The sequence below is a fragment of the Peromyscus leucopus genome, chromosome 8b, assembly GCF_004664715.2.
Source record: "Peromyscus leucopus breed LL Stock chromosome 8b, UCI_PerLeu_2.1, whole genome shotgun sequence".
Taxonomy (NCBI): domain Eukaryota; kingdom Metazoa; phylum Chordata; class Mammalia; order Rodentia; family Cricetidae; genus Peromyscus; species Peromyscus leucopus.
In genome coordinates, this window is record NC_051086.1 from 20,334,208 (window position 1) to 20,348,688 (window position 14,481).

At 46.3% G+C, this 14,481-nt stretch overlaps 1 protein-coding gene across 1 annotated transcript in view; it reads right to left on the reverse strand.

Moving 5' to 3' along the window:
• Itk (IL2 inducible T cell kinase) overlaps positions 1 to 14,481 on the reverse strand; it is a 65,765-nt gene that overhangs the window by 9,442 nt on the left and 41,842 nt on the right. Inside the window, exons 8-15 of the mRNA XM_028864238.2 lie at positions 14,421 to 14,475; positions 9,116 to 9,198; positions 7,665 to 7,795; positions 7,206 to 7,280; positions 5,034 to 5,205; positions 3,526 to 3,742; positions 1,965 to 2,029; positions 1,761 to 1,879 (exon numbers count right to left, since the gene is read on the reverse strand). Of these exons, the coding sequence (XP_028720071.1) occupies positions 1,761 to 1,879; positions 1,965 to 2,029; positions 3,526 to 3,742; positions 5,034 to 5,205; positions 7,206 to 7,280; positions 7,665 to 7,795; positions 9,116 to 9,198; positions 14,421 to 14,475 (917 nt within the window). The remainder of the gene's footprint in view (positions 1 to 1,760; positions 1,880 to 1,964; positions 2,030 to 3,525; positions 3,743 to 5,033; positions 5,206 to 7,205; positions 7,281 to 7,664; positions 7,796 to 9,115; positions 9,199 to 14,420; positions 14,476 to 14,481) is intronic.

The following is a 14,481-nucleotide window of genomic DNA, read 5'->3' on the forward strand; positions in this document are numbered from 1 at the left end:
AGGCTCTCAGGCTGCAGGGTTGCTGTGGTTTGCACATGCTGCTACTGATTTCTTTTCTTTCTTTTTTCTTCCCTCCCTCCTTCTCTTCCTTCCTCCCTCCCTTGAAATAGTGATTCTCTGTGTGACCCTGCTGTCCTGGAACTCACTCTGTAGGCCAAGCTGGTCTTGAACTCAGAGATCCACCTGTCTCTGCCTCCGAGGAGCTGGGACTAAAGACATGTGCCACCATGCTCGGGTGCTGCTATCTGTTCTGCTCTCCACCTATCTGTCTGTCAACCTCATTCCTGGACTTCCTTCAAATCACGCATCTCAGGAAGAGATGCATTTTAGACTAATCTTCTGGAGAACAGCAGACCATCCCCTGGCTGATATGATGTCACAGACTCTGTTCTGAGTCTGCAGGTGGAGGTACAGGTAAGGCTAGCTCTCTGAGATCTTTGTGAGGCCCTGCCTTGGCAGTGCCATTAGCCCCAACACCTGTGGAGAGATGGCCACACACGGGCCCTAGCCGTCCTCTGTATTTGTGGACAATTGTGCAAGAATGACAGCAGAATGGTTTCCTCCCAAGTTGATTCTGTAACTTCTACCCAGTTAACAGAGTAAGAGCCAAGCCCAGAGATGGGGCTGAATTAAGGAATAGATCAGAAAGACTTCTAATAAGTTCTGCGCTCTTGGGAACAGGCATTCTAAAGTGTGAAGAAAATCCCATCACTGGTTCTTATCCTGGGATAGGTACTTAGCCAGCATCTCTCTCTCTTGTGCCACTGAGCTTTGTGCCCCAGTGAAACCTTTCATACAGAATGGCAAGGTCAACCTGAAGCAGTTTCTCCCCAAAGTTCCCTCTTTACAGCTGCCATCATATCTTAGAGTTTATGTGGTACTGTTTCATGCACGCTGTTACGTGCAGAAATATGACTTAGGCTGGCATCAGACCCAGCAAGTCACTTAGCCTATCCCACATGCTGACATCATCGATCCATCCGTCCATTCATTCAGTAGAGCCCACCAACCATAACTGCCTTTAGAACAGTTCCTAACTTAGTAACTCCTGTTCTCTGGGCATAGCTGAGTTTTTACACTTTCTGGTCCCTGTCAGGGACACAGCTTCATGAGTATTTGAATGGAGACATCTGTTCAAGAGTTACCTCCTAGGAAGGCCTTTCCAGACCATGCTGGTTAAGACAGACCCTTCTTCTACACTAAATGATCTCTGTACTGTTGCTCTTTTACTGGATTCCTAGCACCAACAGACCCAAACTTGAATGACTCTTCTATCTGCTAGTGTGTGTGATAGCTGTCTGTCTCCTCTCCTGAAAAGTTTAGCTTCAGGAGGGCAGAACTCTTGCTCCTTAGCACTGTGAGTAGCCCTGGAATATAACAGACACCCAGGAAACCATTGTTGAGTAACAAATGCTTGCTGAGGATTAAGCATGAGAATGCAATGTTGGACACAGGATGGTCCTGCCTTCCAAGGCTTCATATTCTAATCTCCAGACTCCTCCAGCTTTCCAGCCCACAGAAGCCAACACAAGACTCTTCCCCCACTATCACCTTTAATTTCTTCTCTGTTTCAAAGATTTCTAGAAACAAATGCAATAATAACAGCCCCATTTGAACATTTCAAGCTGATCTCACACAGGCCCTCAGTGGGTCTTTCTCCATACAGGGGCCAGAACAAAGTAGAACTGTTTGCGTTTGAGAAAGAAAGAGCTGGTCCACATTTCCAGATCACACAGGGGTGGGCTAAGGATGACACTCACCAAAGGACCACACATCTGACTTGCTGCTATAACGACTGAAAGAGAACACTTCTGGGGATGCCCACTTCACTGGGAATTTGGTACCTGTGGAGCTGGTATACTGATCATCAAGGACGAACCTGGGAAGAGGTGAGGAAGAGGTCAGGACACTTCAGGGCTGCGTGTCATTCCTGAGAGTTTGCTGAAACCATGTCCCTGTGTTACCTTGTCATCCCAAAGTCGGACACCTTGATGACTTGGTTTTCTCCCACCAAACAGTTTCTGGCGGCCTGGAGTAGAGACAGGTAGGCAAAAGAGAAATGAAGCGGTGGGTGGATAGCCAGCGGTGGAAGTCTCCCATCATGTTTTCTGTAGCTGCACAAAGGCACTGCAGAGCCCTTCAGAGGTCAAGCATCACCCAAACCCTGCTGAACTAGCAGGGAATTCAGCAAGCTCGCTGGATGTGCAAGCCCCTTTACCAGGATGAGGAGTTTATCTTTGTTCCTGACTTAGAGAAATCCAGTGATGTCCAGCAGCGATTCACTGGAATGCCACCTATGTGGTAGGCAGTGCTGGCACTGGGGCCGACTGCAGCGTCTCCCAAGTGACTAGTATGAAAGCGTTCAGAAGCTCATCCTCTTAAAGTTACCCTAGACAGGGGGAGTGCCGGCCACTCTCAGTATCCCAGAAGGTAGTCTTGGAAGAGCCCTGGGAGACAAGAGACTAGGTGGGTCTCACACTTGTTCCCAAGGGGACTTAAATGAATATTCATGACCCCCCCCCACCATCAGAGGTTCTCAGGCTATCTAGTGCAAAACTGTGCTTCAGGTCAAGTGCCCATCAGAGAGAGAAGGGGTAAAGAAAAGGTGGTGTGTATAGACATGGGGGTGAGGGGTGGTGGTTATCCAGCCATAAGGAGGATGAAATGCCATGAGTTCCTGGAAAGTGGGCTGGAACCGGGGATCATCAGGTTAAGTGGAAAACAACCCTTAAGGACAAATAGCATGGTTGTTTTTTTTTTTTTTTTTTTAATCTCATATATAGTATCTAGATTAAGAAATAAATAAATAAAATGTGCAGGCAGAAGTGGAACTCTTTGTGAAGAAGAAGGGAGCCAGTGAGATCACGGACAAAAGATGGTACAGGAGAGCGGAATATGATCAAAGCATAGGAAAAGTCATAAGCGAATCCATTACTTTGTACAATTAACAAATGTAAATAATACGTTTTACAAAGCAAAACTGTCCTCGCCCATGTCCTTCATTTTTCCAGGGGGAAACTGAGGCACAGGGAAGCTAATAAGGAGTGGTTGTAAGTTCCACTTTGGAAGAATGTGAACTGAAACTCAGAGCGCATGTCAGAAGAAGGGCAGGGGGGGGGGTGTAGTTCGGGTCTGAGCACTCCCGAAACACTTCCCTACTAGGGACCTCCTGAAGTGACCGGAGCAAGCAGAAGCTGAGAGGAGGGAATGGCGTTCACTTATGGTCTGAGCTTGTAGTACATTCTGTCACTTAGTGATGCTCTCTGAGTCTTGGTAGTGCTACATTTCATGTCACTTAGTGATGCTCTTGATCTTGTAGTGCTACATTTCATGTCACTTAGTGATGCTCTCTGAGTCTTGGTAGTGCTACATTTCATGTCACTTAGTGATGCTCTCTGAGTCTTGGTAGTGCTACATTTCATGTCACTTAGTGATGCTCTCTGAGTCTTGGTAGCACTACATTTCAGGGGAATGTGTTCCTTTGCCCTGTACTCACACGCGTTGGCCCCGTGCCCCCGCTCATACCAGGTCTCTGTGGATGACGCACGCCTTTTCCAGGTAGGCCATGCCCTCACACACATCCAGGCACATGCCCAGCAGGGTCTCTGCTGCAAAGAGTCCCCGCTGACTTCGCAGGTAATCTGACAGACAGCCATGTTCCATGAACTCAAACACCAGGCAGATGGGGGCTTGCTCCAGGCACACCCCGTAGAGCTGCACCAGTTTGGGGTGAGAGAGTTTCCTGGGGGGGGAAAAAAAGGCAAGAGATAAGATGACCTAAATGCAGTCTTCCAAAAGTGCTGCACATACGTGGCACTAAGGCAGATGAAGTCACTTGTCCAGCTCATGGCTTTGAGAACAGAAGCAAATCCCAAACCCAAACCAAAGATGGTCACGGAGCCTGAGGACAGCAGGGTGTCTGCTGGTATGAATGGACAGAGGCCAGTGTGGGCCAGAGGAGAGATGGATGAGAGAGGAGACTGGAGGACTAGACCATGTAGCAGGTCCTCTAGCTGAATGTGTGTGTGTGTGTGTGTGTGTGTGTGTGTGTGTGTGTGTGTGTGTGTGTGTGTAGGCCAAAGGTCAACCATGGGTGTTCTTGTGGCACTGTCAACCTTCTCTTTTTAAATTTTTTTTTCTTTCTAAAAACATTTTCCCTCACATAATATATCCTGATGACAGTTTCTCTTCCCTCTACTCCCTCCCATTTTTCCTCACCTCTCCTCCCATCTGGGTCCACTCCCTTTCTGTCTTTCCCTAGAAAACAGACAGGCTTCTAAGGGATAATAGTAAAATACAACAGGATAAACCCAAACTAACAGATTAGAGTTGGACAATGACAGAAACAGAGAGGAAAGGGCCCAAGCAAAGGCACAAGACCACTCGTCCGCAGACCCCGGACTCCCATAAAAACAGTCAAGTGGAAGTCACAGTATACATGTAGAGGAGGTGGCGCAGACTCAGACAGGACCTGTGCTAGTTGCCCCAGTCTCTGTGATCTCCCATGACCTTTGTCACACTGATTCACAGGGCCTTGTTGCTTTTTATGGCAGCAGTATGTATGTGTACCACATGTGTGCCATGCTCATCTCTTGGAACAATAGTTACAGACGGTTGTGAGCTACAAGTTAACCACTGAGTCATCTCTCCATCCCCCGCCTTTTTATTTTTTGAAAAAGGGTCTCACTGACCTGGAGCTAGCCAAGTAGGCTAGGCTGGCCAGCAAGCCCAGCATCTGCCTGTCTCCATCTCCCCAACACTAGGACTCCAAGTACAAGCCACCATACCACCTATACCATGCCCAGCTTTTTCTTTTTCTTTTTTCTTTTGTATAACATGGTTTCTGTAGATTGAACTCAGGTCTTGGTACTTATTCAGCCATCACTTCACCAACTGACCCCTAACGTTCACCCCCCCCCCCCCCCCGCAGTAGGATTCTACTACTGGGGCATGACCAACATCAGAGTGGAGTTGCATGAACACAGCCCAGGGCCTCCTTCCCAGGATGCCTGCACACCCCTGCTTGAACTCACATCATGACTTCGGCTTCCTCAATAAAGTCCTCTTCTGACATCGCCCCTTCCTGAATGGTCTTGATGGCTACCTTGTCCTTGTTGAGCCAGTAGCCAAGATGCACCAGCCCAAACTGCCCGCTGCCAATCTCCTGCACAAAAGTTAGCTCTGAGGGGTGGATCACCCACTTCCCTGGAACAGAGAAAGAGCGGAAGGGAGTGCTTTTATAGTGGTCAATCAATAAGGTAGAGAGGACTCTCAGAAACATATACAGTCCTATCTCGCCTAGGGTTATTAGAACTCAAAAATGGCTTAGACTATTATAGGCAATTACTGTAACATAGGATATATTTTTGAAGCAGTCATAATGTGGGAGGGGAGCATGGAAAGAAAGGAAGATGAGGTAAAGTATGATAAAGAATGTAAATAAAAGGATCATTATAAGGTTCCACCCTTTTTAATTTAATTTATTTTTTTAAGCATATTTTTTTTTCTCTTGAGGCAGAGTCTTGCTGAGTCTTATTATGTAGCCCAGGCTTGCCAGGAACTCACCATCTAGCCCAAACTGGCCTCAAACTTGTAATCCCACTGCCTTAGTCTCCAGAGTACGCAGAGGCTTGCAGATACCCTGTCTACAATTTTACTGCCATCTTTGCAGAGGAAATTTCCTTGCATTTCTCACTTGTTCGTTGATTCGATGAGAGTTTCTCTGTGCTCACAGCACTCTGTCAGGCTTTGCTCTGCCAGGCTTTGATGAGAATGGGGCTTGAAGAGGTGGGTTCAGAGGGGACTTGTACAGAGGTACAAGCAAGTGGTTTCTAGCAGGTCTTTTTTTCTTAAAGATTTCTTTTTTTTTTTTTTATGTGTATGTGTGTATGAGTGTAAGGCACACAAATGCAGGTACCAGCAGAGACCAGAAAAGGGTACTGGATCTCCTGGAGTGGAGTTAGAAGTGGTTGTGAGCCACCAGATGTGGGTGCTAGGACATACCCCTGGCTCCTCAGGAAGAACAGTAAGTACTAGTAACTTCCCAGCCATTTCTCCAGCTCCAGGGCAGGCTCTTGCTAAGTGTTTAATAAACAAGGACCTAGGCCTCAATTTCCCACTGACAAAATAAGTGGGCTGACCAAATAATCTCTGTGATCCTAGGCAGTGGGACACGTTAGGATTCAACAATCCTGGAGTAGCTCTACTTACAGAAGGATAACAATACATTTTGCTTTCCGATGCATGGCCTAGAACAGCCATGTGCCTATCAATCTGAGGTACAGAACCAGAAGCAAACAGTATTTGAGTATCTGCTGCGAAATACTCATGCTGGTGCCTGGATAGGAAGAGCCCACATCAGTGTTTCCCCAAGTAGGTTCCCTGCCCACCTGGGTCAAAACTACCAGACCACTTGTTTATAGTGCAGACCCTATGGCCACACTCTCAGGGAGTGTTTTGGTAAGCAGCTAAGTGTTTGGAAAGATTTTGATGCACACTGAAGTTTGAAAACCACCAAATGACACAAAAGGAAGATTAGATTAGTCCCCTCTTCAAAAGCACATTTTGGACCAAGGGATGTGAACTAAAATGCCTTTAGGTTCTAGTCAAGGAGGGGAGCCATTGTGGAGGACAGACATCATAGTAGAACCCGTGGCCCTGGAGGCACAGGTCCTATTAAAGGTATTAAGCAAGCATTTTTTTTTCTGTTGCTGGAGACTGAACTTAGGACCTGACTCATGCTAGACAAGTGCTCTACCACTTAATTAAAGGCCCAGCTCTTAAAACCTAACATTATACTATGTAAACACTTCTAGATGCTGATAGCTCATAGCCCCTGCAGAAGACCCAAACCCATCAAGTTAGATTATAACAAACGTTCCAAAAGGTAGATAAAACACAGTGCTAAGGGTTTGTTTTCTGACATTTCCCAATAGCATTTAGGAGAGCACTCTGTATAAAGCAGGTGCTCAATAAATGCTTCATTAATGAACCTGCCTTTAAAGCCAGAGGACATTGGTTTGGTCTTTGTGGATGTGTATGGACACACGCGCTTCTTACACAGTTGCATACGCTCATTATCCTACCATCTTCCAAGTCATCGGAAGCCTGGAGAACAGTTAGGCTAATGGCAAATCCTCTTAGAATTTGACCTAGACATTCAGGTATGGGCGTTTTTGCTCAAGTGCCCAACATTTGCTGCTTACCATATCTTAGGCCTGCTGTCACTGGGGCTTTCTGCCTCCAGGAGCATACTGGATACCGGAGTCGAGTGACCAAACCTAGGTTGACAGAAAAGCCAAAGGCTGTGGTTAGGGCTTTGCCATAGCAACCGTCTAGGTTAAATGACCAGGAGAAGGATGATATGTGAAATAGCTACTTTCAAATTCCAAAGTTCCACCGCTGTTTTCACACAGCTCTTGAGAGGATTCTTAAGCATATGGTAGACAGAGACCTCGGCGATCTGCAGAGCAGATGTTTCTGATGGGAGGCAAGGGAGATCCCAGGGATTTGGAACTTTTTGTTTTCGTTTTGTTTTTTGTTTGCATCTTGAGATACTATTTATGGCCAGTTTGTGCAGCATGAAGAACCAGGTGGGGACTATGTCATTTCTTCCCCAGTCTCCTTGTGAGGGTCCCCTTCTGGCTTTGTCCCCTAGAACTTACCTCCTCCATTGTACTGGTGATACTTGATGAGGAGAGGGATGGAGTCAAACACATACTTCTCAGCCACATAGTAGCGCTTGGGGTTGTCATTTGTTTCTTTGATGTGATAATGTTTTATACAGGGGTTCTCACTTGAAACAAATGAACACACAGTCATTACCAAGAAGCAATACTGATGCATAAAGACATCTGTTGGCATCAGCTTCTCACTGTCTTGGGATGGATGCTCTCGCCAGGAGGACAGGCACACAGTATTTCAGTGTGTGTCTCAGCAGGTTGGCCCTGGTGCCAGGGTTGTATTCAGAAGCACTTTGAGGCTGCATCTGGACAGAAGAGGCCACTGCTGAGATGTGTTGGTATAGGTAATGCTTCATCCATAGTCATAAAATGTGGGAACAGCACTGTATGTGTATGAGTGCAAACAGAAACCACACTGGGTTCCCCACCCCAGTCCAGACTGAATGGCTGTCGTCAAGCATTGATGACAAATGCTGGTAAGGAGTGAGTGTGCATGCGTGTGCGTGTGCGTGTGCGTGTGCGTGTGCGTGTGCGTGTGCGTGTGTGTGTGTGTGTGTGTGTGTGTGTGTGTGTATGTTTGGGAGAACCTGCTGACGGGAATGCAAACTAGTGCAGCTACTATGAAAATTAGCATGGAAGTTTCTCAAAAACTAAAGATAGAGCTACCATGTGCTCCATATACCACTCTTGGGTGCGTACCAGGACACTGAGCCAGAATAGCATAGGGATTTTTGACCACGCATTGTTTATGGCTGCACTATTTACAATAGTCAAGATACAGAGACAGCCTAGACACCTCTCAAATGAGGAACTGATAAATAAACTGGAATTTTCTTTAGCTGTAAAAAAAAGAAGAAATTAGGATATTCACAAGTAAATAGATAGAACTGGAAATTATTATGTTGAACAAAATAACCCAGACTTAGCAAGACAAGCACTGAGTGCTTTCTTTCATATGTGGAATCTATAACACACACACACACACACACACACACACACACACACACACACACACACACACACACAGTCTCTGGCACACAGGGCTCTCGGCTCTCAATACGGTAGGTAGTTTTATTAGCAGACCAAGAATTGGCATTTGTCTGTTTCCTCTTCTAGATTACAGTATTTTCTTTCACTCTGTATGTTAACTGACATGCTCACCAAATACACGAGCAAGTATTTGATGTCTTCAGAGCTCTGCCATCGGGTCTGGCCATAGCCCAGAAGAGGAGCCAGTGTTCACCCTGCTCTGTCTTTTATTAAAGCTCTTCAGTTCTGTCCTTGAACTCTGGGCTTTATTTTCACAGGGGCACTGGCAGAAGCCACACCACTGCTAATGAGGGTCTGCATGATGCAGGGGGGGACCTTGATGTACCTAAGCTGTCACACAAAAGCAGTTGTCCCTGTTCCTCTTAGCCAAGTGAGTGTCATACCTTATGATGGCCTTGGTGAACACAGAGACCGTGTATGTCCCGGGTGTCCTGGAATCACGGACCAGGAATGCTCCTTCTTTACCCTGGATAGGGTAGAAAGTATGAAAGTTTAGCGATCTCAAAAAACAGGCTCCTGCACCTGGCTCCACCTTCTTGCTCTTGGAAGGAGGAAGCACTGAGGAGCACAAAGCAGGCTTTCAGTTGTGACAGCCACCGTTTCAATGACATTTTCGGCAGTTGTTCATGCGAAGTCCTACACAGACAGGCAGACACAGGCCCTCCCCCTGACCATTCACCAGGTGCCAGCCTCATCAGACATTTCCCAACGCTCCTTCCAATGCCCGAGTCGGGACACCGTTATCCCTTTTGACAACAAGGACAGCAGAGTGAGTACCAGAGGGAGTAAGCGGCTTCCCTCGGTCTACAGCTGGTGAGCAGTGGGGCTGGGGTTGGAACTTTGGCACCGGAACAAATTCCATGACCTTGTCTTGCTCCATGATGCTCCGGCATTTACACCTGCTCAAGGGCACAAAACTTATCCTGAAAGCTTGCTGAGTTCCTGGGTGGAGCTTTATTTCTCAGGCCCTTCCCACAATGCCGATTTCACTGAAGAGCAGGAGGAGAAAGGGTGGGTAGCTAGTGCAGGGAGAGAGGTGGGGAGAGGGGAGTACCTGACAGTTTTGCCCATCCTGATGGAATCAGCAGAAGCAAATGGGCGTGCTAGTTCATACATTCCTGGTGGGAACTGTAAAACCTGAACTGTTTGAAGAACCACATCCCCAGCTCTCCTCCTACCAGTCATAAACATCTGTGGAGCTTCGTAATCATGACTTACTTAAGTTAGACATCTTGAGGGCCACAAGTGAAGGTCAGAATTAGACAGGAACCTTACATGGAACTCACGGTTTATATACACAAGGAAACTAGACTAGCCGAATCCCCTTCATCCTTCAGTCTCAAAAATGTTTCTGCATAAACACGTGAACACACACACACACACACACACACACACACACACACACACACACAGAGAGAGAGAGAGAGAGAGAGAGAGAGAGAGAGAGAGAGAGAGAGAGAGAGAGAGAGTCCTTTCATTTATAATATTGTTTTCCAGGACCACCTAGGTGGTGATAGGTATAAAGACTTCACTCCTACTTGTGGCTGAGTGACATTCCACTGTAGGGACAGGCCACACTTGTTTCCGTTCATCAGCTGATAGGCACCTTCTGGCTGCTGGGAGGAGAGGCTTTATGTCTGGATGGTTTTGCTCAACAGGTTGTTTATGGTGTTATCACACATAGTAGGCAGGATAAAGGTATTCAATTTTGACCGGTTGCCTAATAATGCAGCTTTGGGTTGTGGCTGGTTGGAATGTGATGGGTTAAACTCGAGACAGGAAGAAACAGACTTCAAGCAGAGGCAGATTTCATCTGGTTATGTCATTTATGCTAAAGGAAGAAACATAGACCCAAAGAGCAGAAGCTCACCAACTGTCTGAAGAGTGTACACATCTCTTTGATCTAATTAATAAGATCTGGCTGTTTGTGTTGGTGTTCCTCTTTCAAAGCAGTGACTGTTTTTCTGTAAACAAGTTGTGATGATATCAGTCCTCAGCTGTTGTGGAGAGTAAGTACTCTATAAACACCAGGTGAAGGAGAGGGGAGGGTCCTGGTCAGGTCTGCAGAGCACGGACAGCTCCACGTCTTTCAAACGCTCTCTTTCTCCATGGTAGGTGCTGCAGGTGGCATTTGGTGAAAGCGATATGGACTCTCATTTGAGGACAAAGCAGTTAAGAGTTCTGAGGAAAGCATGTGCCTTACCACACACTTCCTGCAGGGAGCTGGGAGGTAGCCACAGCCACACACAACCACTAAAGAGTTTTGCAGGGGGCACCGAGTTGTGTAATGTTGCCAGACAGGGCTTCACTTCCTCTCAACAGTCAAGATCTCAGTTTGCTTTTTATTGCTTCGCTTAGAGAAATACAGAGGAGGCACCAATAGAGAAGATTATGTCAAGAGGTGAAGTATGTGTATGACCCTGGTGGGATGGGGAGAAAACAGTAACTCAGGTACTTCCTTCCACTCTCTGTCTATTGGAAGATACATCCCTGATGTGTTGAGGCTATGCAGCGATTCAGTTTCTGAATGTGCCTCCAGTTTATCAGCCTTTAATACAAAGGAGATGGACCAGGTGGTCTTTGAAGGGCATTCTAGCTACAACAGCTTGTAGTATTGTTAATTCCAGATGTTTCTTATTAAAACTATACGTGTCAGCTTCCTCATCTGCAAAATGACCTTTGTAAGGCTGTTGAGAGACTTGAGTAACAAGCACAGAAAAGTTCCTGGGATACAATCCCAGGACATGGACTATTAGGGTTATTAGTGCCCATGATTATCACATGCTGTGGTGTAGCATCTGTTGGAAGCATGAATTACATTGTCTTCATCTGAGACAAGTGTCAGCATGTATGTCTTTCTGTCCATATGATTTGAAGGTGACTTTGTGGAAGGCAATCTTAAAACGAAGTCATGTTACTGTCAAAGATGGTCTGATGCTTTGTGGTCTTGCCATGCTGAAATATGCTTTAAGAATGTCTCTGACATATATCTTTCATTCTGTGGGAGGCTCTTCCCTCAAAACAAACCCGTTATGAAGTCAACAACGTATCTTTGATGACATCCTGTAGTCACAGATAAACCTAGGTTAGGCTCCTGTCTAAAGTGTGAGGTTCTGCCGCAGGCATGAAGCTGATTATGGAATACCTGCTCACAAGGAATGGACCCTCTCTCTCTCGAGGCGCTAAGGCTGAGGGGAAGTGCTGAGACTGAAGGCAGAGAGCAGACAGAGCCACTGGAGAGCTGATATTGCACCTTACTGTTCAATCAAGAGAAAAAAATCACATCTCCCGGCTAGGCTGGATTATTAAAGGAGCTGTCAGCTGAAGAACTGACAGAAGATTCTTTCTCATGTTCCTAAACTAATTTAAGACACATAATCACTTGAGTGCCCCCTGGAGAGGTTCTGATTGGATAGGCCTGGAGTTCAGGAGCTTTATTTGGCGTGTGTTGATGTATTTTATGCTTATGTGCATGCTCTTGAATGAGTTTATATACAGGAGCCTGCAGAGGCCAGAAGAGGGAACTAGATCCCTTGTGACCTGCCATTTGGGTGCTGGGAACTGAACCTGGGTCCTCTGCAAGAACAGTAAGCATTCTTAGCCATGAAGTCATATCTTTAGGCCTGAGTTTGTGTTTTCAAAGATTCCCCAAGGATACGCATGACCAGCTAGGTTCCTAGATGTGGATGGTAGCTTAAAAACACAGAGTAAGCATTTGGTGACCTCACCAATGCAGCAAGTAGACTTTGCATAACTACTTTGTGCTAGATACTGTTTGGGGTATCTAAGCACAGTAGGGACAAGGTAAAATGGGGAAATATACATAGGCCATGACCTAGAAGCTATAGTTAATAACAGGAGAAATGAACGCAATGCACATCTTAAGAGTCATATACTTGTTAGACAAGATGACTCTGAGGACACCGGAGAAAGAACACTATTGAGTCTGACAGCAAGCATACAAAAAACAAAAACAAAACAACAACAACAACAACAAAAAAAACCCCACCTTATCCCATTCTAACTTTAGAAAACCCAGACTAAAGCATGTAGGGTTCCTCTGAAGTTTGCCTTCAGACTTACTTAAGAAGGAAGAGAGTTATTTGGTAAGTGAATTTAAAATATTAGCAAGAAAGAATGTCTCAATAGCCTGAGCAAGCAAATACTTTTTATTACCTCAAAAAAAAATCTGTTCAACAACAAGAATTGCTTTTGTGTGTCATTAATGTGGGCTGTTTAAAGCTCTCCACTGACTTTACTATGGATGCAATGGAATGTAACGTCCTCGTTTAAAAAGCATAATGCAGGGGCTTAGTTGTGTGCTCTTTGTAGCTAGTTCTTATGACTCAAGTTTTACTGTTTACCAGCAATACAGGCTGAGGAAAGAGATGAGCTGGCTACATACTGCATCCTAAGCTCAGTTCAAGAAAATATAGGAGTCGGGCAAGGTGGTACACACCTTTAAGCCCAGCATTCAGGAGGCAGAGGCAGGTGGATCTCTGTGAGTTTGAGGCCAGCCTGGGCTACAGAGTGAGTTCCAGGACAGCCAGGGCAGTTATACAGAGAAACTTGGTCTCCAAAAACAAAAACAAATAAACAAACAAACAAAGGTTCCCAAGAATTACTTTTGGAACACCTGTTTCTGCAGAGCTACCATGGACTCTTAGAATCGGTATTTGTGTTATATTTATTTATTGTTTGTGTGGGGTGGGATGTATGTATTATGGTATGCATATGGAGGTCATAGGACAACCATGGGAGTCAGGTCTCTCCCTCTTCATGCAGGTTCTGGGGACTGCACTCAGGTTGTCAGTCTTGATGGCAAGATTCTATACCCACTAAGCCATCCCTTAGCTCCCTGAGAATCTGCATTTTAAACACCTGTAGCAATTCGGATATGAGGTCCGTTGGGAACCACAGGAAATGGTGAATTGCTGAGAACCAAGGAGAAACAAGCATCCCAGAAGGACTCAGCTGTTCCTCTCCCTCTGGGTACACGTCCCGGCTCCTTTGATCTTGGCCTCCCTTCTACTTGCCTCTAACTCTTTACTGAGTCTTGGTTCCCAGTGGGGGTCCAGATGCAATGGCAGTGACTGTGTGCACAGGGCCAGGGGCACACAGGGGCAGCATGCATGGGGTAACAGATCATTGGCATCCTGATAGAATCCGATGTTCAGTTTGTCCTTACTGACACATGGGGGCCCAGACGGCAGAGGAGAAATGCCTCCAGTCACCGCTCAGTTGATGGCAGAACAGAGAGGTACCCATCCCATCCCATTATGCTTCCTTTCTTCTCATTCTTCTTTCCCTAACTCTGAGATCCCCGGGTGAGGTCAGTCCATCTGCCAGATGGCCTGGCTTCCGACAAGAAAGGAGAGAACTGTCACATTCCTGTAAATGACAGCCCCTTCAGGCAGAACCTGATCTCAGCACGGCAGAGACAGGCAAAGCAGAGCAGCCCTGGGGCCACTCAGAGTCAAGACGCAGCAGCAGCAACTGTTAGCAGAGGTTTGTGGCCTCCCCAGCTTTCCTCTCCCGTGCCTTCTAACCCTTGAGTCCCCAGAACATTTGTCCTCGGACTGGAAAGCCATTGCTAAACCCACGCAGGAACCTACCCCATCGGCATAACCACGTGGCCGGAAAGCACACAATTTCTTTTTAGTCACTAGACAGATGAAGGAGACTCACCGTGTCCAAGAGAAGTTTTTCAGCTTTGTCTCGGCTGATGTTTTTATTGTACCACCTGAAA